This window comes from Microchirus variegatus (genome assembly GCF_963457635.1).
Source record: "Microchirus variegatus genome assembly, chromosome: 3".
NCBI classification, from domain to species: Eukaryota; Metazoa; Chordata; class Actinopteri; order Pleuronectiformes; family Soleidae; genus Microchirus; species Microchirus variegatus.
In genome coordinates this window covers 11,709,386-11,737,065 of record NC_139804.1, presented here as the reverse complement: position 1 = coordinate 11,737,065, position 27,680 = coordinate 11,709,386, and the positions used below count along the sequence as shown (strand labels likewise).

Genomic DNA, 27,680 nt, shown 5'->3' with positions numbered 1-27,680 from the left:
TGTAGACTTTTTTTTTTTTTTTTTTTAGACAGTACCGAAATATGCACCAATACCGTATCGGTTCAATTATGAACGGTACCCAACCCTACTTTGCGCAGTGGTCCGACTCTCCCATCATCAATACAAGATCTTGGTGAAAAATGAATGCAACACTTGATGGAAATAAATCTTGTGACATTGCAGAAGTTCATCGAAACAATGCCACAGCGCAGTAAACCTTCTTTTTGGCCAGGCAGTGTATTTCCCTTTAATTTACTTCCAAATGTATGAATGGAAAACCGGGACCTACAATGAAGGTCTGGTTAAAGCTAAAAACTGAATCAACTGACCAAGACCACTAAGAGTCCAAATACTAGTAGCATAGACAACCCTGATCTTGTGTTGACTCAGTTGAGACTGAATTAGGACCAGAATCCAGGTTTATAACGGTAAGGTGAGTCTTTGGGAAAGCTGATCTCTGGTTTACATAGTGGGGCGGTTCCATCCCGGTTTTGTCCCTCATCCCGCTGGTCCAACAGGTTTCCACTTCTGCGAGGGGAGTAGGGCGTTGGGGCCTCCATTGGGGTGGGCAACACTGCTGGGTCTCTCCAAAACTCTACAGTGGGGGGAGTCTCTATGCTGGAGGTGTGGGCAGGGGACTCACCGTTACCCAGGATTTGTCCGTTTGCCCTGGGCCTCACCTCCGCCCAAAACGCATCACTACGTGCCCGTGGTGAAGGCCGAGGTCGAGCTCCAAAGTCCAAGGTTTTGGGGCGTTCAGGAGCACAGCGGCGCCGAGGTGTTGGAGGGAATACAAGGTTAGGATCAGGGAGTCTGGGAACCTCATAAAAGTCTTCCTTTAAACCTCTGAAGCAACCTGTTAAGGTAAAACGAGAAGAAAGGGAGATGATTAAGAGAGAAGAGAACAGAGGGAAACAGAGCAGCTGTTATCAGCACAATATTCTTGATTTAACAAATATCATCTGCTGCTGTCATGGTCTACCATGCTAGCTGCTCCCCGAAGCCGAGCTAAACCAGGGCTGCCAAATTGTGCAGTGAGATTTCGTGGCATGCAGGGAAAATGCATGGCTGGCCCAGTCGCGGTTACCACCACACACCCAATATATTCATCTATAGTAATATTTTACGCATCCTAAGCTTATAATGCATTATAATCTACTTAACATAACACTATAATGTAATCACTCATTAATGCTATATACAATATGTTTTATCTATTAATAATGCTTAATACTTGTAATAGGGCTGGGCAATATGGCCTCAAATCAATATCACGATATATTGAGCAGCTCACCTCGATAACGATAAATGAAAGATAAGTTTGAAGTCACTCGATGTCATCGCTTAATTTGCATAATTGACAATTTGCCTGATATAAGCATGTGTGCAGTTACACACAGATATCAGTACTGATACATATCAGACATAACATATATATATATATATGTGTTATGTGTTATTATCGAATATATCGACATGGGCAAAATGACGTCAATTATAGTCGTAAATTTCGATAACGATACATTTTCGATATATTGCCCAGAACCTAACTTGTAATGCTTTATACAATAATAAAACTGTAAATTATGTAGGTACCCTGGGGGCTGATGGATTAAATCCAGCGATCTACCAGACATAAGGCTTATAAACACCAGTCCACCACTGGTAATCATAGGTTATCATAATTATCAGTACTTCAAGTAGTAAACTAGGTATTCACTTGTAGTCTGTGTCAGAAGAAGATTTAACATTTTCCATTGATGACAGGTTTTACAAATTAGTAAGAGAATAAAAGATTGGTCGGAACGTGATTGGAACTTCCGTGTGGTGCGTGTCATTACCCGACCTGTACCGGAAACTCGATCTACACTGTCGCAAATATCCAATTGTGTTCTGGGTATGGATCCAGCACTGACAACAGGCCGTCTTTTCCCGCAATTTTGGAAATCAGCCAATCAGAAGTAACTTTGGTGGGTGCTTGGCTGAATTCCTAGAAATGCAGGAATGGGAGGTGTGGCATGAGTCAGTGTGAAAAGCATAATTTGCATGAGAGTTGGCAACCCTGGCTAAACATAATGCTAGCATGCTACCATCTTTTTTGGCTGTATTTCATCCATTTATACATGCAAGGAACATCTGATTGTCAATCCATAACTTGACAAACTACAAATTTGCTCCCGGTAGCAGTATGTGCAGTGCCGACCTTGACGTAGTTTGGATAAGAAATGCAAGTAGATATTACAGTTAATACTGTGGTGAATATTTGATGGATAACCTATGCAGTAGTTGTTGAGATATTTCAGTAAGATCCGAAATGTCAAAGTCTTGATGGCATTGCATAAAAAAAGCCAGTAAGACCCAGTTTCTTCATTGTAGATGGAATAAATGAGACACGCCTTAACCTGTGTTCTGTAACGCTGTTTTTTCTGGCAATGGTTCCAGATTACTCAGAGGGCAGCTTTTCTTGATCGCTCCATCTGATGGTGTTCGACGCAGGCTACGTAAAGTACTGGGGACACAGGGTACGTGCGTGGGTGTGAGGGACTGGCGTGGGTTACGCTTGAAGCTCTCAAGGCGGGTGTTGACCAGTGGGTTGACTGGGGTTTGGATAACCTGCTGCTGCAGCAGCTTCAGAGAAGGATGTGCGGGAGGCGAGGCAGAGCGACACACTAACAACTCTTCACTGTCTGAGCGCAGGAGTGAGCGTGTGGAGTTGCAGTCAGACACAGATGATAAGGACAGCAGTGTTGTATAAGAGGAAGGTAAGCCTTGTTCAGGTATTGAGGGAGCCGAGGGCTTCAGTGGGCTCTCCCGCCTGAATAGTCTACGAGTCGGGGGGCTGGTGCTTCGCCGCTGGGACCCTGTTCTGTGGAAGAAGCTGTCCCATCGTGATTTGATGCTCTCCTCTGGTTGGGCTAAAGTTAACAAGTTGCAGCCCAGTCCGACCGCTGCCAGCAGAGCTCCACAGCCCAGCAGCACCAGCTCAGAGCGTCGACCTCCTACTGGACTCTTTTTGCATGGTGACGTTCCAGGCATCTGCCTGCCACTGGGGCAGTACTCCTCGCCATCAGTGTCCGCAGGAGCAGCTGAGTGGACTTCCTTGTTATAGGGGATGCAGAGGTAGGACTGACCAGGAGCTGCTCCTGGTTCAGTAGTGAAGCAGCAGTCTTCATTTTCTGAAAACAGGAGCATACACATGTATTGACCTAATGTGACACTGATTCTGCCATTCCATCCAAGCACAGTTGACACAGCTGATTGAGCAAGATCCTTTTTCAGCAGCAGTGTTTACTTTTATATAGTTGCAAACAAATATGAGGTTACCAGGTCAACCACTGAAACCCATGTGGGGATTAAATATCTTACTCACTCACTTTAGTCCTACATGTTTTTCCAGCCAGTCTGCAATGTCGTTTAAGCTTAAAGATCAAGAGTGTAAGAATTATTGAGCTGTATTGGTCTGCAGATCGTAGACCTCTGCTCACCTTACGGTGGCCTTCAAGATGTTGTTCTCATTTGCATAGTAAGCCCTTGCATTAAAAACATTAGTTTAACCATTAGAGCGCTTTACAAGATGGTGTTGGCAGCCTCCCTAAAAAAATGCACTTGCCAAAGTACATAAAAAACTATTTTTTATTTATATACGCCACTATATACTTGCGTTATTATGGGGAGTATCTTCAATTTCTGAAAATATTTTTTTTTTTAAATTAATTTAGTTTTTATTTAACCTTTATTTAACCAGATAAAATTCCCACAGATACGACCCAGTGTGACCTGGCCAAGAAAGACAGCAGCACACGTCATAGTTAATAAAAACAGGGATAACCAAGCCAAGAAGAGCCTTATGTGTATAGGGCCTTGCATTCAAGGAAGTCATGGAAGCTTTGGCATACAATTCACAGTGGTGGTGAGTTGGCTACAACCAGTGATAAACCTCAGAGGACAGTGGTAAACCGGAGTCAAGGACTGACAACATCACCATAATCAAGTAAACGTAAAAAGAGTAGCCAATTTAAGGCTTTTTTAATGCCAACTGTTGATACATAGACAAAACTAGGTCACAAAAGTGGTTCTACTTGTGAGAGAGAATTCTTTTTTTTTTTTTTTTCTACTTGTGAGAGAGAATTCTAATCTACAGCCAACTTTAAGCTTAAAGGTCACATAGAGTGGTCCTGTTGCACATATATGTTAGTTATGGAGGTCTACTTACATACATTAACTTGTTTTTATGGTCAAAAACCTCCTAGTTGCTGTAAACGAGCCGATAGAAATCCTCTTTTCTGATGGTGTTTCCCAGCCGCTAGATTTGAGACTCAACTCTCTCACCCAGAAGACAGAGTCTTGTGATTGGCCAATACCCGGAAGTGACATATTCAGCACACCCGCTCTCAAAAGCGCAGCTCCCCCCTCTGGAACGGTGGATGCACTGCTACTCATTATCAAAACATTGTTTTAACAATGTTTAAAAATAGCTTCTTCACGACTCCCCACCACAGTCCCTTTTATGACTTTGACCCGGAGTCAGAAGACACTGTCGCTCGTGAAACACCTCCACAACGGACGTTATTCTTCTTCTGTGGTTCAATGTACGAAAACTGGATTTGCCCGGACTAGTGCCCGGAGCAGGGGGATCTGCTGTTCCAGAGAAACCAGTGTTTACATAACCGGACTGGGTTTTTTCAGAGATCTCGCTGAGCCCGAGATTACAATAAAACACAGCGTTCTCAGCAGTGGCTGAACTGTTTGTTTAGAGCCTTCAGAGCTTCTTAAACAAGGTAATGACGCAGATACACACTAAAAAACAGCGTTAATTGGAACTTCCGGTCTAGGTCCGCTTTAATTAAGCGCCTTTTAAGGTTCCCCCCCAGATACCAAGGCGCCAGGCATCTGGACCAGATACACATCTCAAGGCTACTAACCATAGGTAACAGACCTGGCAAACTGCTCGCCATAATCTGTGATGATGCCTTACTGTTCAGAGGCATTGTCTTAGTTCTCCTCGGATCTGAGCGGTCTACAATAAAGTATTTCAACTTAACTCATCACCGACTCCAGAGATTCCATCATTGGTCATCTCACCTGACAATCAAAAATCTCAATAACACTGCTTACCCATCTCCACGAGGCTTGGCACTCCAGGCACTGCTGGACTGTGTCTTGGGGATCTGCGGAGGTTTGGGGCACTGCAGGACCGCTGTCTGCTGCCCTCATGGGGAGGCTTTGTACTGTCAGGATAGAAATGATTAAAAACTACAACTAAAAAGCAACAATGTGAGAAATGTTATTAAAACTTTTTCTAAACTATGAGTGAAATCGATTAAAGAGCTCCAGTCCTCTGACCTGGCATCAGCACTGTGCTCCCTGTGTGGACAACATCCACGTGCTCTGCCTTTCTTCCTGGAGCTCTTCCTCTCACCCTCATCATCATCTGGCTGAAAAAATTTGTTACGAGTCCAGGCATTACACCCTTCCCCTGGAGTGACTGTGAAACAACAGCGATGCAGGTCAATTCATATGCAATTAATGCGAACATTCTGTGCCCTATGTTTTTTTTAACGATCAATAAAAATCTAAACAAGCCTAAAGATAAAACGATGATTTTTTAGGTCTTACGCTGAATGGCTCTGAGGCGGGGCAGCATGGGTGGACTGTTCGGGGGGCTGGAGCCGCTGCTGAGCAAACTCCTCCGCCTATCGTGCGAAGGAGACACCTGCACCGTGATTTTATGCTGAAAATCTGAAAAAGTACACAAGAATATGTAAGGAAATTCAACATTATCCTTAAAGTGAATGCCATTGTACACAATACATTTTTTTAGTTGGAAGTGAAGGATATATCCTCAAATAAACATATGACATTGATTTGATTTCCTTTTGTTTAATTTGCTTATTAAAAAGCTTGTTTCAGTGTTTGTAGCTGTTTAAATGAAGATATACACCTCAGAATGGCCGATTGCACTAAAATTGAATTTGCTCTTTTACATCTTTTACATCTTTTGTTCAAAGCCTGGTGACACACAAGTATCAGTGTTTTCTGATCGTTGTAGTGACATTTTAAAAGCATGACTGATGGTTAGGGTTTGGGCACTGAAAGCCGGTACTTTTTGGACTTGGTACCAATTCGCGTCCGTACTACCATTGGTTAATTTTTTATGAATTGGTGCCAAATTTCGATACTTGAAATGTCTGGGAGAGTATCCAATTCCAATTCCTATCTTAACCCTCAATCTTAACCCTCAAGATCAACCCTTATCTTAACTGGCCCTCAAAACCAAGTGTTGAGGGTTATTTTGTCACTTAGAAATGGGACACCCCTTAAATGCAGATACGTCTTCAGACTGCAGGGGGCAGAATAACGCGAAAGCTGCGTCCAGTCTGTCAACTCCAAAAAAGAAGAAGAAGAACTTTTACGTCACGATTATTTATTTATTATTTTATTTCAGTCAAGTTATTAGGTTGTCAGTTAGTTATAAGATGATACTCATACAAATACCACAACCACGGACATATTCAGCTGACAGTTACCACACACCACGGCTTATTGAAAAGTAAACCATAGCATACGATCGCTTGTCCGCACCGGCCGGCTATTGACAAAAGATCGTAAAATAAAAATAAATAATATGGGCCTAAACTAAGATAATACAATGGTTTTCATCATTTTTATATCTCTATTAACAAAGAAAATACTTAATTTGTATCGCACTCGCTTTGCTGCTTTCGACGCCATCTTTCTTATGTGAAAACACGCAATGCATTCTGGGTAGCCCTTGCTTCCAAGGGTGGTGTCGGAAAATCTCAATATTGAGGGCGATACAGCCCTTAAACTTGCCCCTCAACTTAATTTTTCTGAGAATCGGGACAGCACTTGCACTAGAGGGAGCGCACATTTTTGAGATTGAGGGTTAAGATTGAGGGTTAAGCAAGGAATTGGAATTCACCCTAAATGGGCATGACAGCAGTAATGGCGAGCCGAAAGCAGTCGAAAGTGTGGCCTGCATTTCACACAATTAGACGCAGACAGCACTCAATGTAATATTTGCGAAGCGAAATGCAAGGTGGGCCGGGGGAAACAACTGAAACCTGATGAAGCACCTGGTCAAACACAGGATTTACAAGCTAAGAATGTAGAGTTTTTGACTCACCCCTGAAGCCAGTCAAGCTAGAAACATTGATGACGATGAATAAGCAATGAATCCACCTCATTGACACGTTCAGGTAATTAGCTAACTAACTGGGTGAATAAGTAGTTGGAAAGTTTATTTATTTACTGTTCTTAAATATTCTTCATAAAAAACTGACACTGAGAAATGTAGACTTTGTTTTACAATGGAAAAACCTTTTAAAATGACTGAAATAAGGTACCGTTTGGTACTGGTACCGAATTCCAGATACCGGTATTGTATCGGTTCAGTTATGAACGGTACCCAAGCCTACTGTTGATATATAGGGGTTTGTGTGATATTTCTAAATGAATTTCTTCAATATCTGTCCCTTAAAGATCCTGCAAACATTTAAATTAAAACCTCCAGATGAAATTTTGTGTAAAATCACAATATCCCAGCTGTACTTGTACTAAATCTGACAACTGTCCTGTCGTGTCACGCAGTACAATAGTGTGACAGTTTGTACCTGAAGGTAAGCTGATCCTGTTTCCATCCTTGAGTTTGAGGCGATTCCGACGGAATTTTCCCTGCCTTATCACCACGTGAGGCTTCTCCTGGCAGAGTTGGTGAATGATAATGTTGAGCTCTCGCTCCAGGATGTGGATCTCCCGCTCGGCCAGCTCCTGCTCGCGCCTCCTCAAGGCCTCCTCCTGACACTTCTGCTGCAGTGCTGCCCGAGTGAGCTCCTCCTCCCATGACCGCAGCTCCTGCAGAAAAAACCAGAAGATACGATGACGACAAAAATACTTTCCGAAGGCGACAAAGAATTTCAACCTCTCATTTTTACCTTCTCCTTGGTCCTCAGTTGATCAAACATTTCCTGGATCTCCAGTTTCCAGTCGTCCTGCAGAGAGTGGAAGGAGTCTGCTGGCATTTCAAAAAAGCCGGACTCCTCGATGGCCGTCAGATGGTCCAAAACAGATGTGAACTGTGGCCTCGAGTGAGGGTCTGAGCTCCAGCACTCTGCAGCAAAAGACGAGGAACAGCTTCAGGCCAACTCTCCTCGAGCATAAATTACTTTTGGCACTTCAAATGATTCCAGAAAGTCATAAAATATTCTGTTAGGTTATGTGACGTAAGCCCTGATTAATATATTTTAGAAATTTCACTTGCTGCAGTGCATGAATAAATAATAGTTTTCTTTTTTTTTTTTTTGGCATGAAAATGACAATTTCCGACAACAAGTGTAAGCAATAACGACAAGAGACCTCAGATTGAAACACATAGCGTACTCTCATCGCTCATCCAAATGATGTCAGAAGATGGCGATAAGGCATATAAAAGGTGTACTCAAAGACAAGGAAAACCAAATTACTATTTTTAAGTGACTATACAGTTACACACACATTGGACACATTTCTGCAGCATCTAAAATGAGAGATTTACAGAATTGAATTTGACTATTTTAACTGTTCCGTCTTACCTTCCATGAGACGTGCAAAGGGCTCAGGACAAGTGGAGGGAACTGGTAAAGCAAGTTTGTTCATTGCCACGCCGTAGGCTACGGCAAGACCATCAATACCCCGAAAAGGAACTTCTCCAGTCAGCAGCTCCCACAGCAACACGCCATAACTTCAGAGTTAGAAAGAGGGGAAGAAAAAAACAAACAAAAAAGATCAAATGAACAACAACTCTAGTGGTTAACATTTACAGATGACCCGATGCTCCTGACATACAAGTCACGGCATAATGTCTATCTCACTGAAGAATATGGAATATATACTGTGGTATGCAAAAGTTTGGGCACCCCTGTAAATGTTCATGATTTTCCTTTATAAATCATTGGTTGTTTGGATAAGAAATGTCAGTTAAATATATAATATAGGAGACAAACACAGTGATATTTGAGAAGTGAAATAAAGTTTATATGATTTACAGAAAGTGTGCAAGAATTATTTAAACAAAATTAGGCATGCGCATAAATTTAGGCACCAAAAAGAAACATTTTGTGCATCCTCCTTTTGCAGAAATAACAGCCTCTAAACGCTTCCTATAGCTTCCAATTAGAGTCTGGATTCTGGCAGAAGGTATTTTGGACCATTCTTCTTTACAAAACATCTCCAGTTCAGTCAGGTTTGATGGTTTCCGAGCATGGACAGTCCACTTTAAATCACACCACAAATGTTCAATAATATTCAGGTTTGGGGACTGAGATGGCCATTCCAGGATGTTGTATTTGTTCCTCTGCATGAATGCCTTAGTTGATTTTGAGCAGTGTTTAGGGTCGTTTTCTTGTTGAAAGATTCAGCCCTGACACAACTTTAACTTTGTCACTGATTCCTGGACATTGTTCCCCAGAATCTGCTGATATTGAGTGGAATCCATGCGACCCCAACTGTAACGATTTAAGATTCCCAGTCCCTGCACTGGCCACACAGCCCCACAGCATGATGGAACCACCACCAAATGTTACTGTAGGTAGCAAGTGTTTTTCTTGGAATGCTGTGTTCTTTTTCCACCATGCATAACGCCCCTTGTTTTTCCCAAATAACTATTTTAGTTTCATCAGTCCTCAGCACCTTATTCCAAAATGAAGCTGGCTTGTCCAAATGTGCTTTAGCATACCTCAAGCAATTCTGTTTGTGACGGGTGCAGAGAAAAGGCTTTTTCTGCATTACTCTTCCATACAGCATCTCCTTGTGTAAAGTGCGCTGAATAGTTGAACGATGCACAGTGACACCATCTGCAGCAAGATGATGTTGTAGGTCTTTGGAGCTGGTCTGTGGGTTGACTGTGACTGTTCTCACCATCCTTCGCCTCTGCTTATCTGAGATGTTTCTTGATCTGCCACTTCAGGCCTTAACTAGAACTGTGTCTGTGGTCTTCACATTCCTCACAATGTTCCTCACAGTTGAAACTGAGAGCTTAAATCTCTGAGATAGCTTTCTGTATCCTTCCCCTAAACCATGATGTTGAACAATCATTGTTTTCAGGTCATTTGAGAGTTGTTTTGAGGCTCCCATGTTGCCACTCTTCAGAGAAGATGCAAAGAGGAGAAACACTTACAATTGGCCTCCTTAAATACACTTTCTCATGATTGGATTCACCTGTGTATAGAGGTCAAGGGTCACTGAGGTTACCAAACCAATTTTGAGTTACAATAATTACTGCTAAAGGTATTGAAGTCAATAAAATGACAATGGTGCCTAAATGTACGCACATGCCTTATTTAGTTTAAATAATTCTTGCACACTTTCTGTAAATCATATAAACTTTACTTCACTTCTCAAATATCACTGTGCTTGTCTCCTATATGATATATTTAACTGACATTTCTTATTCAAACAACCTATGATTTATAAAGTAAAATCATGAATATTTACAGAGGTGCCCAAACTTTTGCATACCACTGCCTATTGTTCTGGTAAAGGACCTAGAAATCTCATACATCTGGAAGGAAGGGTTCCCTGTTGCCAACTCTGCTTAAATTCTGGCATATTTGACGAAACAAATAAGCAGGGTTTGATGTATTGTCTCATGCAAACCACACACTCGTATGAAATTAGGATTAGTGTTCAATGCTGAGAGGGAAGACAAAATGATCTGTTTTGTCTTCCTTCTGTTGACTGACTGATCAGCCTTAAACCTCTCTTCCACACATCGAAAGTAACAGTTTGTGTTAGAGTCACTGGAGTGTGGAAAAGAATCAACTTTGAATCGAATATCTGAAATAAATTCTTATGAGCAAGTTCATCAATCCACGTTTTCACTTTGAGTGAAAATGCCCTAATATTAAATAATATTAGGACATGAAGTTCATATAAATAGTTCAAAATATTTTGCTTCCAGTGTTCTCCACTGAAGCAGATTTAACCTGCATTTTATTTCTATAAAAATGATTTCACAGTGACACAAAAAGTGCAAAGATATTGTGCTTGCTATTGTAAAAAGCGAAATTTGTTCGTATTTGCAAAGCTTGAAAATAAATAAACTGGGGAATAAGTCAATGTTTAACAAGACTACACTTAAACAAATGAACTTCATGTTAGTTGTCCATCTCTTCAACTATGCTTGCAGAAATCACAAATAAGACTGCAACAAATGTTTCACAGATCACATAAATATCCCAAAATAGAACATGAACATGATGAATCAGTGCAGGACATGTACTGTTCATGTACAATCCACTATTTCATATTATCATATACTTTTAAAATTAAGATTTTAAAAGTATATGATACTGCAAACATTATTATTATTATTAATAACATTATCGATTAATCAATGAATTTTTTGTTCCACAGAATGTCAGAAAATGTTAAAAACCTCAAAATAATGTTCTCAAATGTCTGTATTTTTTAAAATTATCTATACGTTATATGGAGTAAATCAGAAATCTGAGAAATCCCAGAGCTTGTTTTAACAGAAAACTAAAAAAAAATAAAATAAAATTCGCAATCATAGAGTCAATTCATCATTTGATCATTGGGGCCCTAACTTACAAAAAACCTCTTAATATTAATTCAATATGCATTAAATTGAACTGTAATAACTGTACAACTGTGTTGGATGTTGCCATTGGATCTGATAAATAAAGAAGAGACACTTAACCTTCTCTCCGACTGCACAAAACTAATGTTCAGTGTTGTATATTTGAGTTCATTTACTCATCAGCCCTCTCCAGTTTTGTTCTCGTCTCAAAAAACAACAACATTCTGTCCTCTTCTGTGTCTCTGCATTGTTACTATGGAAACTGGTGCTCGCGCTGAACTTTTTCCCTCTGTCTGGTGGATAAACTGCTGATCTGTTTTGGCTTAGTTTCTCCCGAGCACTTCTACAACCTGGTGCAGTCTGTCTGTCGCACAGAGCCAATCCTCTGCCCACCTCCAAACGTCGCTACCCTTGGAGAACATGGACGAGCGGATGACCTCAGGAGCCATCCAAGCGTAAGTGCCTGCGGCGCTCATCTTGGTGGTGCGGTGCCATTCTCTTGCCAGGCCAAAGTCTGTGATCTTCAGAGTCTTGTTGCTGAGGTCTTCCATCTCAACCCTCTCCAGGATGAGGACTGGATTGGATATGTGGGGTCAGCAGGGGTGGAGTGGGAAGTGATGGAGGGGGAGGTTTCAGTTGGAGGATGAGCAGGAGGTTGGAGGATGTGGCGGGAATTCGTGCAAATTGACAGTACAGTAAGAAACAACAACAAAAAGGTTCAGGTAATCATTAACAGGATTGAAATGTAGGGAGAGGCGGCAGCAGCAGCAGGAGGAGGAGGAGGAGGAGGAGTTCCACGTTAAAACAAAATTCATGTTTGAAACACAGACACAAAAAAATGACAGACAAGGCAGTTGAACAAAACAGGGTGCAGCCACGATGAAAGGATTGGTGGGACACATACAGAGAAGAGAGAAAAAAGAGAGAGAACAAACAGTGAGCTACAACAACACAAGAAAGCAGAGATGAGAAGCACAGAAGCTAAATCTATGGCTCAAGATATCACTGCATGCAGCAGAGCATTAAAGCAGCGGTGTAACTTCTGATGATGATGTAGCCTTGGTTTGATCTTCACGAACAGAAAGTGTGTGACATTATTTGTATACAGCGTGTCCTTGAACTGAAAACAAGCTACTGAGGTAGCATTTGTGTTTTTACGCAGTGACAGCACAGAGATAGGCGGGGTCAAGAAGCGTTATCCTGTCAAACTGCAGTCAGAACAATCCAACCTGTTTGCAGTCGTCTCACTTTATTAGCACAATGTTGCAGTTGCCTTTACATAAAAAAAACAAAAAAACAGCTTTGTGTGAACTCACCTGACAGTGGTTTGAATCCAACAGCCATTTTTTTATTTTTACACCTATGGTCTGCAAAACTCCAACTAATGTCGTATTCACACCAGCCCTTCTAATTAAAATCCTAGTTTGTTTGCTTGGAAAGTAGGTGTGCACAACCAAACTCTGATCTGTGCCAAAGAAGCAAACTCTGGTCCACCTAAAACATAGGAAGCGGACTACAATGCAGGGCATTGTGGATAAACACAACCAAAACATATACATGTCCCCAGGCGAGTCCCCAATCGTACCGAGTCTAGGGGATTATTAGGTGTAATCGGACTACATGAATCACATTGTCCAGGTATGTTAGTCCGACTAAGGTCGTCTTCACACCTAATAGTCCGCTTAACTCTGTGTGATTGGGGATTGCAACATTTAGCTGGTCCGAGTTTGCTTTCACACTGCACTTTAGTGAAACGAACCAAACATTTGGAATAACGTATCCCCCTCCTCACCTGAGGCAGCGCCGCATCAATAATTACTGAAGGAGAAGACGAGACAAAGAATGAACAAGAAAACTCGCTCATCTATTGGTTAATGCTGGGTAACTTCTGTTCTACATGCGCATTATGTTTTGGTTGCGTTATATCCACAATGCCCTGCATTGGAGTCTGCTTGCAGATGTGTGTGGGACTCATAGTAATGTGGGCAATATAAGCTGACACCCCCCATTCTTAGTTTGCATTAAGTGGGTACTATATTCTGATTATATTGTTGTCAATATTTTCATTTATTCATTTGTTAACTGACATTTGTGCACAAGACTAACTAATATTGGCAGTAGGTTAAAATGTGGATACAATGTTTGAAACTCTCACAGGCACTTTAAGGCAGCCAAAGGGTCCTTTAAAGCGAAACTCGACCGGAAGTTCCAAATAATGCTGTATTTTGGTGTGTATCTGCGTCATTACCTTGTTTATGAAGCCCTGAAGTTTCGAAACAAACAGTTCAGCCACTGCTGAGAACGCTGTGTTTATTGTAATCTCGGGGCTCAGCGAGATCTCTGAAAATCCCGTAATAGTTATGTAAACAGCGGTTCTCCTGAACAGCAGATCCTCCTGCTCCGGGCACTAGTCCGGGCACATCCGGTTGCGTACATTGAACCGCAGAAGAAGAATAACGTCCGTTGTGGACGTGTTTCACGAGCGACAGTGTCTTCTGACTCTGGGTCTGACTCCAGGTCAAAGTCATTAAAGGGACTGCGGCGGGGAGTCGTGAAGAAGCTATTTTTAAACACTGTTAAAACAATTTTGATAAAGAGTAGCAGTGCATCCACCGTTCCAGAGGGGGGAGCTGCGCTTCTGAGAGCTGGTGTGCTGAATAGTATTGGCCAATCACAAGCCTCTGTCTTCTGGGTGTGAGAGTTGAGTCTGAAATATCGCTGGCTGGGCAACAGTGTCAGAAAAGAGGATTTCAATCGGCTCGTTTACAGCAACTAGGAGGTCTTTGACCATAAAAACAAGTTAATATATGTAAGTAGACCTTCATAACTAACATATATGTGCAACAGGACCACTCTATGTGAGCTTTAAGTCAAGTGCAAGGTAATGCTAATCAGTACGAGGACCCCACAGCTGATGTGCTTGTGTTTCTGTGTTTTACAGGTGAGCTAAAAGTATGGTAATATGTTGAATATAAAGTTATGACATGAGCATATAGAGTGTGGAATAATGTGACTGTGATGCAAATGTGTTTTTATGTTCATCGCTTTGTAAACCGAGTGAAACTCCAACGAAAATGTGTGTCACCTGACAGGAGTTGATCGTGGATTACAATATCAAAAGCATAACCTACTGAGATATAAGTTGTGTGAAAATGCTAAATGTTACCAGTGTGTTAACTCAGTGTGTGAGCACAAGCTCATGTTTTGTTTAGCGTTAGTGTGGCAGGAAACGGGACTGGTTAGTTTAATTAATAAATCAGTACGAGGACCCCACAGCCAGCCTGCATGTCACAATGTGATTACGCTGATGTGCTTGTGTTTCTGTGTTTTACAGAAGTAAAGGATTTTAAACGTATGCACTAGGGCTGTAACGATACACAAACTCACAATTCGATTTGTATCACGATTTTTGACCCACGGTTCGATACATTCCACAATTTTTTTTTTAATTTAAAAAACATTTTATTTAAACAACATTTACTTGTATAGCAACTTAATGTAACATTTAATAACAGATATTTTGGAACACTGTGAACAGATTTGAACATAAATAAATAAATAACCAAAAATTTCCCTCTTTTCTGTAACAAAATAATACTGTTGAAAAATACAAAGTAAATGATCAATCAGACTGGGATTTGTCCCCAAAGCATGCTGGGAAGTGTAGTTCTTCATGAGAAGCAATTTTGTTCCGATGGAAATAACTTGTTTTGATAAACAGCAAAGGTAAGACAACATTTCCGCTTGTATTTCCTGAAAGTCAGTTGTTGTTTTGCTCTTATTTTGGGGCGGGATCCATGAATCTTGTTCGTAGAGTGATTAAATGGTATCGTTAGAATCTGTGAATTCTCCACTGTTTACATAATCACGCCGACGCTCCGGTGCCGCTTTTAAACATGTGCGCTGTAACGTTTTTCCAATCCATTGGTGTTTTAACTGTGTTTGGTGAACATAAGAATGGTTTATATGAGCTTTTAGCTGAGTTTCTGACCTTTCTGTGGGTATGCAGCATGTCTGTGTTTGTTAAAGTTAGACATGGTTTTATGACGCTTTTGTTGATGCGTCTGACACTGCCCCCGGTAGCGGGGACATCAGTGTAGAAGAGATTAACACGATTAAAAAACATAACACGTTAATGATGACTGTAATTAATTAATCACAGTTAACGCGATAATTTGACACCCTTAATAAAAATAAGTTTGGTAGCACCAACAGCTCATATCATGTGGCTGACTGGAAAAATAACTGGGAGTTAGAAAGGGCGTTTCGCGATTCTGTTTTCTCACGCCGCGAGACAGGTTGGTGGCTCTGAGTATCACGATTTTGATTTCAATACCCATATCGTTACAGCCCTAGTATGCACGCCTGAGAGTATTCCTTTGTGCTCAAGTCTGCAACATGTGCATATGCAAAAACTATGGACTGGCGATCTGTGAGCTGAGACTGGCACTCTGGTGGTGCAGACGCTGCGGCTTCTCCCTCACCTGTCAGAGTGGCGTTTTCATGTTCGTCTGTCGAATCGTAATGTTTCTGTTCGTCTTTGTGGCGCAAACCTGTCCTGAAGCACTCATACAGCCATGAGCTTCTGCTCAAGGTCGGCAGATCCACATATTTTAAGTTAAAACGCTGAAGAGCTGAGAGGCTTCAGAGTGCTCCACCGGCCTGCACCATCACCAACTCTCACTCCTGTATCCCGCCCGCAGTGCAAGCGCCACACAGGCGTGACAGGAAGCAAAGGAGGGGTACATGCGGAGGTATCCAAACTAGGCTCGCAGCTAGACCACACAAGCCGTCTATTCCCACCATCGTACTGGCCAACGTATGCTCTTTGGACAATAAATTAGATGACCTACAACTGCTACGGACTACTCGGAAGACTGAGTCAGTGCTGTGTTTTTCTGTTGACGGAAACATGGCTCAACAACAACATATCGGACAACGCCAATCAGCTGGAGGGACTCCATAGAAGGAACTAAGGCTGAAGGCGGGGGGCTCTGTGTTTATATAAACACTGTGCAGGATCAATGGTCATAAAAGCCACTGGTCCTGATAACATACCTGGCCGTGCGCTAAAGATTGTGGGCAAGAACTCACAGATGTCTTCACAGACATTTTTAACATCTTGCTGAGGCAAGCTGTGGTCCCCACGAGCTTCAAAGCCACCATCATCATACCGGTCCCTAAAAAGTTGACTCCCGTCCGGTTGCACTCACGCCCATCTTGATGAAGTGCTTTGAACGACTAGTCATGCAACACATCAAGTCCCTCCTCCCTGGACCACTTCCAGTTCGCATATTGGTCAAAACGCTCAACCAATGATGCCATTTTCCACTGCCTTCCACGCAGCCCTCACACACCTGGACATGAAAGACCCCTATGTCAGAATGCTGTTCATTGATTTTAGTTCAGCATTCAACACCATCATCCCCCCACAGCTCATTCATAAACTGGAACGGCTAAGTCTGAACACCTCGCTGTGCAACTAGCTATTGGACTTCCTGACCAGCAGACCACAGGCCGTTAGGGTTGGCAGAAACACATCAAGCACCATCACACTGAATACGGGTGAGCGTCAAGTGATAGGTGCAGATTCACACCAGTTATGAACTCGAGAGTTCACTTGAAAGCAGTCCAAGACCATCTCCTTTAAGAGGACCAGAGTTCTGTTTGTTTTTCTCAGACCACAATCACACTGATCCAAACTAACTGTACTAAAGAGTGAACCCACCAGTTTCAATGTAACAGCACTAAACTAGGCTGGTGTGAACGCACCCTTAAACAGCAGAAATTGTGTGTCAGGACACACCCATTTGCTCTGATAGGCTCTAAAAACAGCTCGATTCCCAACGTTCACAGGCAAAGCCTGAACCTTTCTAACCACACGACCGCTTAGCTCCACATGCCCAGCCATCTGCTGGGCCCGGTGCAAAGGGTGTGTCTGCAGGCTGTGGTGCAAACCAAGCGCTCCCTTCATCTGCTGCTCATGTGGCTGTGATGCCAACGAGGCAGATTCCAAAGGAAACTGAACCCAAAACATGTGAAGGAAGGAAATCCTGTGTCTGAGTCAGTACAGAGGAGCTACGACCTGAAAAACACAGCCGATTCCCCCCAGAGACCAATCATGTTTGCACTCACTGTAATGTGCCGTGCTTAGATAAGATAAGCGCATTGGTCTAATGGTTATGTGAGGTATGCAGGTTCTGTGAAAAGGAGGTAGTGGAGATAGCAGACAGGATGAATAGGAGTTCATCCAATAAAATTGCCAGTTACAAAATATTTTAAACCACAATGTACAGAAAAGTTGAGCTGAAAGCTGAAAAATAGTCAACGTGTGGATGAGCAGGACCCTAAATCAGAAGAAGTTATGAAGATTAAATAAAGATGGACTACAGCTCTTGCAGAGAGGACTTGGTTGTGCTGTGAAGCCACATTTTGACATTTAGAAACAAATTCATGCTACTGTTACTGACCTACTTTAGTAAAATAGCTCTATTTTCTGACATCAGCGAAAATATCCAGTGAGCAGTAAAATATGGATGCCCAACACAAGCCAGTTGGGACTCGACCACTTAAAGATGACATATTATACCCCATTTCTCCAAGTTAACCTAGTTCCTGGTGTCCTAATGAACATGTCTGTGACATGCGTTGGTCAAAATACCTTGAGGATGAAGCACCACAGCAGTTCAATCACTCTGCCAAAACAGCTCTGTTCAGAACACTCGCTTTTGAGTGCCTGTCTCTTCAAATGCAAATGAGACACAGGAAACTACGTCAGCATCACTGAGGCTCCGGAAGCTAACCAAAGCAGTTAAGCATCAGGAAAAGTGACCATTTGTCAACTCGAGCCAGCACATTGCTGCTTATAAAATGTATCCACTGGGCACATAAATCCTCTCAGGCTGGAAGTTTGTGTAGAACTCTGTGCTGCACTGTGCAGACAAGAATAGAACACTTTGCGGACTTCCGCTCTTCCAGATACTATTGCCCTCGCCTGCACTCTCGCATTTTTCCGCGAGACAACAATTCCAGGAATGTCTTGTGATGTAACAATGAGTGCGGAAGTCAACATCGCACGTTTTATCTCCTGTACTTAGACTGAAGTGGAACCACAAAAACATGAGTGAGTCATCTTTTTTCACACTTTGCCTACTCCTACTATTATTATTATTATTATTATTATTTGTATTATAATGTCATCACCATGGCCCTGTGATGGACTGGCGAACTGTCCAGGGTGTACCCTGCCTATCGCCCTATGTCAGCTGAGCCTTTGCTACAGGCTGTGACAAACCCAGTGATCCAGATGGATCCTGGCATTTAATGACTTTTTACTCCTTATGTTTTGTAATTGTGTATTGTATGTTTTGGGTAACATCTACTGCACGTTTGTCCGTCCAGGGAGTGGATCCCTCACCTGTGGTTCTCCCTAAGTTTCTACCTATTTCTTTTCCCCTGTTATAAGGGTTTTTTTCTCTGGTAGGATTTGAAATCGATTTTATCTGTGCAATATTCTATCCAATTCCGATACCCATCCCTAGTGAAATCAAATGGTGTCTTTAAAAAAAATAAAAATAAAAAGTTGCTTAATTGAAAAGCATAAGGTATTAACATTTCATTAAAAAATGTATAGTGTAAAAAATAAGTCATAATGAGAAGATTGCAGCCATTGGTGGTGGACAGTTAATCAAGAATAACTGATGAGTCTGAAATGTCATTATACTTATAAGTGCTGATGATAACTCATAAAAGGTGTGCAACTTGTGTGTATCTGTCTGCAATTACTTTTGTAAATTTGCCGTAACCATAAATCTCCTTACTCTCTCCATGTCAGGCTTGGTTCAGACCCTGATGAGCAGCAGTTCTATAAGCACAAATGCCTCATTGATGCCAAAGTCAGAGTAAATCATTCAAATAACCACTTGTTATAACCAAACTACACAGAAGACCAAGGATCTCTGAACACATGACATGTCAAACCTCTTTTCCGGCAACAGACCACGCCTGACACTTTAGTGTCCTGTGTACCTAATAAAGTGGCAGATGTTTAAATACGCTAGAAGAGGAGAAGGAGTGTCACGTGGACCGACATGCTGCAACTCCACCGTCTCCAACCGTTTCCTTCTGTGCTGTGAAGAGGACAGGGGTTTTCCCCAAACAGACCAGGATGGCAACGGGTTTGACCGACTTATTACTTTAAAGCATCCTATTGGAAACAAAGAGCCTGAGCTGATCACCAGAGAACGAGCCAATGGCCGCAGAGAAGCTGGTTGTATGTGTTGGCTGGGGCAGAGCGTTGGACAAATCCTCAGTAATAGGCTTGGGATTTAGGGGGATCCAGTTGGGTAAAAGGCAAGATTACAGCTGCTCCACAAACACACACATGCAAACTCATTTTCCTTTCTGCCCTAATTTCTGAATTATATCTGATTATGCAGAAGTAATCAACTCATTTGGTATATACGGAGCATAATGGGAGCTATTTTTGACAGTCTCGTAAAACTGCCAAGATTTATCTGTGCGATGCAGAGTCAATCATGACTATCATGACATTACTAGCTTTTAAAAACAACAGAAAAGACCTTTGTCCTTGCTTGGAGATAAACAAGATAAAATACCATACCATTCCCCTTTTCATTATCATTATTGATCGATCATATCTTATGATGCGAGAAAATAGTGACAAATGGCTGTCTGACATCAGTTTGTGCATGTGCTAACAACGGATCTAAGATGATATAAAATAGAAAAACATGCAGCTAGAGCTGAAAGAATATATACAAGTCATAATAAATACAAATAAAGGAACACTTACTGTTGCTGGACTTGAGGTCCCGGTGGATAATCGGGACAATGGCCTGGCTGTGGAGGTAGTGCATGCCCCGTGCGATCTGCACCGCCCAGTCCACCAGCGTGCAGGGAGGGATGCGTTTCCCTGCAAGCGCCCGGTTGAGGGAGCCACCCCGGGCGTACTCCATGACCAGGCAGAGGTTGGGCTCCAGCAGACAAACACCCAGCAGTGCCATGATGTTGGGATGGTTGAGCATGGCGAACAGCTTGGCCTCCTGACGCACGCTCTCCAGAGTCTGAGCTGCGTCCTCGTCTGGGTCCCGTCGCGCTGCCTTCACTGCCACCTCTGAGCCTTGCCACACTGCGCGGTAGACCTTCCCAAAACCGCCCACGCCGATTATTTCCTCCAGGGTCAACTCTGAGAAGTCAATCTCCAGGACTGAGGGAAAATAAAGGAGAGAATGGGAAATTAAGGACAGCAGATACTGTGTCAGCCCAGGTCAGACCTGGAACTAATGTCCATCCTCAGTTATGTGGAGAAACTTGGGCAAGACGCTTAACCCCACGTTGCTCCTGATGGCTGTGCCGGTAGTGTGAGTGGGTATGAAAGAAGAGTGACAGAAAATGTGCTGTACATGGATGTGCTGTATAAAAGTGAGAGTGAATGGGTGTGAATGGTGGAATGGCAAAACTGTAGTGTACAGCAGCTTTGAGTGGACATCAAGACTAGAAAAGCACTATAAAAATACAAACCATTTACATGGTAAACACTGGCAGTAAAATGTCGTGGATGTGTCTCTATTGAGGAGATTGTCTTCAACAACTCTGTAGTCACATATAAAGGGATGTCATGTCTGCTTGCGAGAATGGAATTATATTTTCAAGTCAGAGAGTCTCAAAGCTGAACATGTGTAGCATGAAATCTGATGTTACCCATTAGAAAATCATGTGATGATCAGTGCTCATATTGGGTTGGAACTACAATAACTGGTGATTAGTGTAAAAAAAAAAACCCTGTTAAACAGAAGTGGGACAGTTAACATCAGCTGAGGATGCCGTCTAATCCATCCTGTAGACCAGTGGTTCCAAGTTTTTATAGCAAGTAGCACCATGAAAACATTGAGCTCTCTCAGAAACACCATTATCACCAACGTTAAAATACAGCTGTGTAAAAAAATGTCGACCAAAATCAGCTACGGACTTTTCACAGATTTATTCCAATAAGATAATTTGCTCTTTCATCCTCCTCTTCCTCTCGCACGCATGCACAGGTATAGTGAAATTAGATTGAGCAAGAGAGAAGGTGACTAAAAAAGTAATTATTATCATTTAATTTCTGATAAATATTTTGTTATTTGTCTCATTTTCTACACACTCCTGATCACATACCCTGGTAGAACAGCATTTCTGATTTTCCTCCAAGTACCACTTTTCAGCATCACGTTGTATCCCAAAAAGTTGCGCAAGTTACCCATGATGCTCATGTGAAACCATCGCTCTTCGTGAACAAGCATTTTGTGCTCCTGTGCTCTGGAAGTGCGGCTTCACCGAGCCTACCTTTCAGGTTGGATGTCAATCCCAGGTCTGAACGGGGCCATAGAAAACACCACAAGACGATAAGACTCAGGAGATCTGACATAAGTTGTAGGAACATTTTTCATGAAACGTCCTTCCACTTCTCTCTAGTAGTGCTGAGTAGCCCACAGTCAAAAACCACAACATTAACTCGGCGTAATTGCTGAAATGACTCCTGGATAGGTATCAGAGCAGCTAAGGCGACTTGATTGTCCGACTGATGAATATAATCCAACACGTTTGTTGTTGTTTGTCTGTACTGCACATGAATCTGACGTGAACGTGTACAGGAGGATAGCCAGCTTGAACAGCTCAGAGTGCACTTTTGCGTTTTCAACCCTTTAGACGGGAACGCGACAGCGGAGCGTTTTTAAGATTTCCACTCTGGAGGTAGGGTTCATTTTTTTTTGCGTTTTTAAGCCCCAAAAAACGATCTGATAAAATATTTTGTCGGTTTCACCCGGGAGTGTTGCTGTGTAAAGCCAGCCTAGGACCATGTAGTGGAAAGGCGCCATAAATGTAGATGTTTCTCAGTTCACTCAATGTCTTTTTTCACAACCACTGCTCATGTGCAGACTGACCTTTCTTTTTAAGGAAATAGAAACGTGTTGGCCTGGCAGAAGTCTCTAGTTAATTGTTCACCAACAACAGGCAACAGAGAATTTCCACACTTCTCAATCTCAAAACCAGGTCATTCAGTAGATGCAAGGCCACAGTTCAATCCCAAATGCAGAATCTGGTGTTGGAACTTTCCCAGTGTGCGAATCTGTCAAATGAAATTACAACGAGCATCTCGGAGTATTTAAATCAAACAAACGTGTGGACCATAGCTCCAAACATTCTTGTTGTGTGGATTCATAACAGTCTATTAAGCAGAGCGACCTTGATGAATATTTCAGATGGGATGGTATGTTAAAGTAGGTCAGCTGACTTAGAGGAGATAAAAGCCAGCAAAGACAGCTGAGGCTGAGTGTCCACCCAAACACCACACTGTTAAATAGGCTCACCATCTTCTTTTTTATAATCATTTTTTTGCACATCTTACTTAATTTCAACAGTCTAAATTAGGTTAGGTACTTTTTGTACTTGGTACAGTTTTGCATTGGTGAGATCACGCGTCGTGAGACTACAAGAGCAAGACGAAAGCGATGGGAAGTGTGGCTGCATTTCACACAATTAGATGCAGACACCGTACAATGTAATATTTGTGACGCGAAATACAAGGCGGGCAGGGGAAACACTTCAAACCAGATGAAGCACCTGGTCAGACAGGGGGATTTATTTAAAAGCTGAAGAACGTAGCATTTTTTACTCATGGAAAGTGGTGACTGTTGCATCAGCTACCAACATTTGTGTTGGTAGCTGATGCTTTATTTTGGAATGTGAAAATGTCTTTGTTCCCCCGCAGTCTCGGAGAGAGCCGTGACATGTCGCACTCTAGTCGATATGAACTGGATAGAGCACCGCCCTTTCGCTTCTGTTCATTCCTATGAAGCTGCTGACCCAGGTTTTTGACTTCCGTGTTTATTTCCGGGTTATGGGGCCCATAGAGCATGCACAGTAGTGTCACTACCATATAAAGATCTATAAAAGCCCGTGTCCATGTCTCGACGTGTCCTGTGGACACTTTTACAGAGGTCTTTTACTATTGCGGTCAATGGGAAAATTGCTTTTGGGCTCCATGGGGTTTTCTGCTGCAGTACCCACAGTGGCCACCATGTAAAAAATGTCTTCAAGGCAGAGGGGGCGGAGCTCTATCCAGTTCATATAATACATCCATGCTCAGGACTCCTCAAAAAGCGTTTGCTTGTTGTTAGCCTGCTGTCTGAGGCTAGCGTTAGCCGTGTGGCTAACTTTCAGCCAGTTAGCTCACAGTCTGCAGCTGACTGTGTAAACACTGGTTTGTGACAAGAGACAAAGGGCAGACAAAAAAGAAGAGAGGCCTTGTTGTTGTTGACCTAGTCCTAAATGTTCTAATTATTAATTTATGGTTATTGATTTACTGTTCTTAAATATTCTTAATAAAAAACTGAAACTGAGAAGTGCAGACTTTGTTTTACAACTGAAAAACCTTTTAAAAGTACTGAAACAAGGTACCGTTTGGTACCAGGACCAAATTCCAGATACCGATACCGTATCGGTTCAATTATGAACAGTACCCAGCCCTAGTCTAAATGGAATGTAGCACTACATAAAATCAGGTCCTGCAATGACGGAAAAGACTTCCCCTTGTGGCACTTTAAGTTAAATGTGTTCGACCTGTATGTTGGGGGAGCTGGACAGCATTTTCAAGTAATTACCAATATTTGTCACTTCAATGTTAAAAAATAAAAATTTACCACAAAAAAAAAAACTTAACTTAACCTTTACTCGTGATCCATAATCTTGTATATTGTCCCGCGTCAGCTGGGATTGTCTTGTGCTATACCTGAGACCCTCATGTGGAGGATAAAACTGTTGGCAATAGATTGATGGAATGTCCCATACTTCTTTTTATGAGACAATGTTTTTGTTGGGTTCTACAGAATAGTGTATCCACTTAGGCCTTCATAGTGCAGTCTGTTCATACAGGAGAGGCTTTTGACTCCATGTTTAGCTGTAGAATCATCTCTTTTACATGCACCATTTGATATTTCTTTCTCATTGGCTGCAGTTTTGAAGGAAAAACACCATAAGAATAAGGCAAAAATGAGCCAAAACATCAACATCTGTACTGGACTATTTGACCCACTTATTATTGTTGGATGTGCAGACACATGGACCCTGCTGCACATTTGGGCCCAGAGAAGAATACTAATATGGTGGTGATAATGATGATTATGAGGATGTGTTTGTTGTGATAATGAAGTGTGGTCCTGAAGCTGAGGGGATGATGAGTCTGTTTCTAGGCCAACAGAAGAGAAAGAGAGAGAGAGAGAACACTGCGTCTACTATGACACAGCAGTATGTCTGTCTCCGTCTCTTCTGGCCTCGCTGTGCTGCGTGAGAAAACACAATGGGATACTCACGGTGCAGAGGAGGCACCGGGTACTGCTGCTCCGCCGTGTCCCGGATTTCCTCCGGAATATATTTCCCTTCGCTCACATAATTACACGGAAAGATTCCGACCCGGTCTGCGATCATTCCGGTCCACCAGCCCTCATCTCCGGACACCAAGGAGTCCTTGGACAGGACCTCCACCACGTCTCCTTTGCGGAGGCTGAGCTCGTCATCCGCACTCGCTTCATAATCGAACACGGCCGTCCACAAGCCTGGCGGTGGTGCGGCCGGTGCCGCATCCTGCGCGGCGCCGACACCATGGTGCGGCGTGGGCCAGCGGAACACGTCTGGTTCTGCGTTTTCTGACGACGAAACGCGCGCATTGGGACTCAAACTATTGTCCAAAGCGGGTTTGGAGACATCCATGGACGCGATCCATAGGGGCGACCTGAATCACTGCAGGCGCATCCACCTGGCGCGAGCTCCGTGCGTCTGCACACACACACACATTCGCAACCTACCAAGCAGCCTGTGATCCCGCACAGTGACCCCGCAGAAACCTGGAGGGACACTTCTGCTGCATCGTCTGCCTCTCTGGATCTGGATCTGGATCTGATCTGGATCACACACTCACCTCCAGCTGGAACATTTTCACCGCACAGATCTGCAGCCAATCACCGGCGTCACTGCGAGGACGCAGCACGTTTTACTTTAAGCCAATTGTGCCAACGTGCGTACGATCCTCAGCTTCCTATTGGTGCACAGACACGTCACTGACAGATGTCCCGCCTCCTTCCAACGTCAAACATTGCTCACAGCTGAACCTGATTAAAAAAAATCACATATTAAGATAAGATAAGATAAGATAAGATAAGAAGTCCTTTATTAGTCCCGCAGTGGGGAAATTTCCTGTGTTACAGCAGCAAGACAATAAAGATAAGGATAATAAAAAATAAACATGCATTACCAAAAAGAAATACAATATATAAAGTACAATATATAAAGATATTAACACTGACTATAAAAATAGGTTTAAAAATAGAATGTAGAATGTACATTACAACCAGTCTGCAGAATAGACACAGTATGCACATGGTATTTACAGTGTAAGGAAACAAGGTTGAGCTATTAAATAAGGATATTAAATAAGGATATGGATATTGCACTGATGAGAAAACTACAGTATAAAAAAATTTGACAGTATGAAAAAATTACAATATATTGCACTTAAAAAAATGTACATTATGAAAAATATACAGTATATTACAGCAATGAAACGAGAGCTAAACCTTGATTGTCTTGAAAGGCGCCTTAAATATAATGCATTATTGTTATTATTATTATTATTATTATTAATAAACAGCTTGCAAAGTACTGTGCCATTTCTGCTATTATTGGCAGCCGCCACATATGGCGGAGAAGTTGTTACCTATACCCTTAACAACTGAGTATTGAATTAATGTGAAGACCTGGTGCATGGACTTGTGTATGAATTGAACGGCATCTTTAATATTTGCATCCCTGTACTATTTTCTTCATGTGGACATAAATAAATGGTTAAAATGTGTGGACTACTTAGAGCAGTACTTGTTGTCTAACAGCTGCAGGGAGGAACGACCTGCGATAACGCTCCTTCAGACATTTTGGATGTTTCAGTCTGTGACTGAAGGAACTGCCCAGTGCTGCGATGGTGTCCTGCAGGGGGTGGGAGAGATTGTCCATCAGAGATGATAGCTTGGTAGCCATTCTCCTCTCTCCCACCATCTCCACTGGTTCCACGGGACATCCAAGGACAGAGCTGGCTTTTTTAATCAGCCTGTCCAGCTTCTTCCTGTCTGCGGCTGTGATGCCACTGCCCCAGCAGACCACTGCGTAAAAAGTAGCTGATGCCACTATACTGAGTCACATCTGTTACCATGATATTGAGACTCTTGAACATGTATTTTCTGATTGCCATTGTATCAGAAATGTTTGGGGTTGTTTTCATGCCTGGTCTTCTGAAAAGGACTCTCAAGAGCAAAGTTTACATTTCAACACTATTAAAATTGGGGTGTTAATGCAGGACATGAATAGAGATATGCTATACAACACTTTATTCATTACTTACAACACTAATACTACTACTACTAATAATAATAATAATGCATTATATTTGGAGGCGCCTTTCATGACACTCATATAGATATAGATTTTCAAATGTCACACATTTGATATAGATTTTCAAATGTCACAACACTGTTCTTCATTTTCATGAATGAGTTGATCAATTTCAAGAAACCTTTAAAACATATTAAGACTAAACAAGCCTTATGTGTTTATCATAGCCTAATTACTTTGATTCCCGATTAATCTCTGACTTTTTTATTTTCCTTATTATTTTTCATATTATTTATTTCCTGATTTGTTTTGATGTTATACTGTTTGTTATTTTTACACATTCTGCTTGGTCAAAGATGCTAAAGCTTGACTGGAATGTTTGAATGGTATTAACCTTGTAATCCCGGATTTTGTAAATACATTAAAAAAAAAAAAATAAAAAAAATAAAATCACATATTAAATATTATATTATATTTGACCAATTTACAATTCTCAAAATTCCTAGACATAGAACATAAATATAGCCTAGAACCAGAATATTTTACACATTTTATTTACGTATTTATACTCCAAATAACTTACAAAAAAAGCTTTTAAATTAGTTGGATTTTAGCTGTAAATCTGTAAATCTAGGATGGT

At 42.0% G+C, this 27,680-nt stretch overlaps 1 protein-coding gene across 1 annotated transcript; it reads right to left on the bottom strand.

The window, feature by feature from the left end:
• Positions 1-401: 401 nt before the first annotated feature.
• On the bottom strand, positions 402-25,369 carry map3k9 (mitogen-activated protein kinase kinase kinase 9; the record flags this gene model as incomplete). Its single annotated transcript, XM_083886186.1, has 11 exons — positions 402-856; positions 2,403-3,176; positions 5,116-5,228; positions 5,344-5,485; positions 5,617-5,739; positions 7,635-7,875; positions 7,956-8,131; positions 8,592-8,740; positions 11,993-12,173; positions 20,415-20,828; positions 24,973-25,369. The coding sequence occupies 11 exons, from the start codon at positions 25,367-25,369 to the stop codon at positions 402-404; spliced, it is 3,165 nt and encodes a 1,054-aa protein (XP_083742312.1).
• Positions 25,370-27,680: the final 2,311 nt, after the last annotated feature.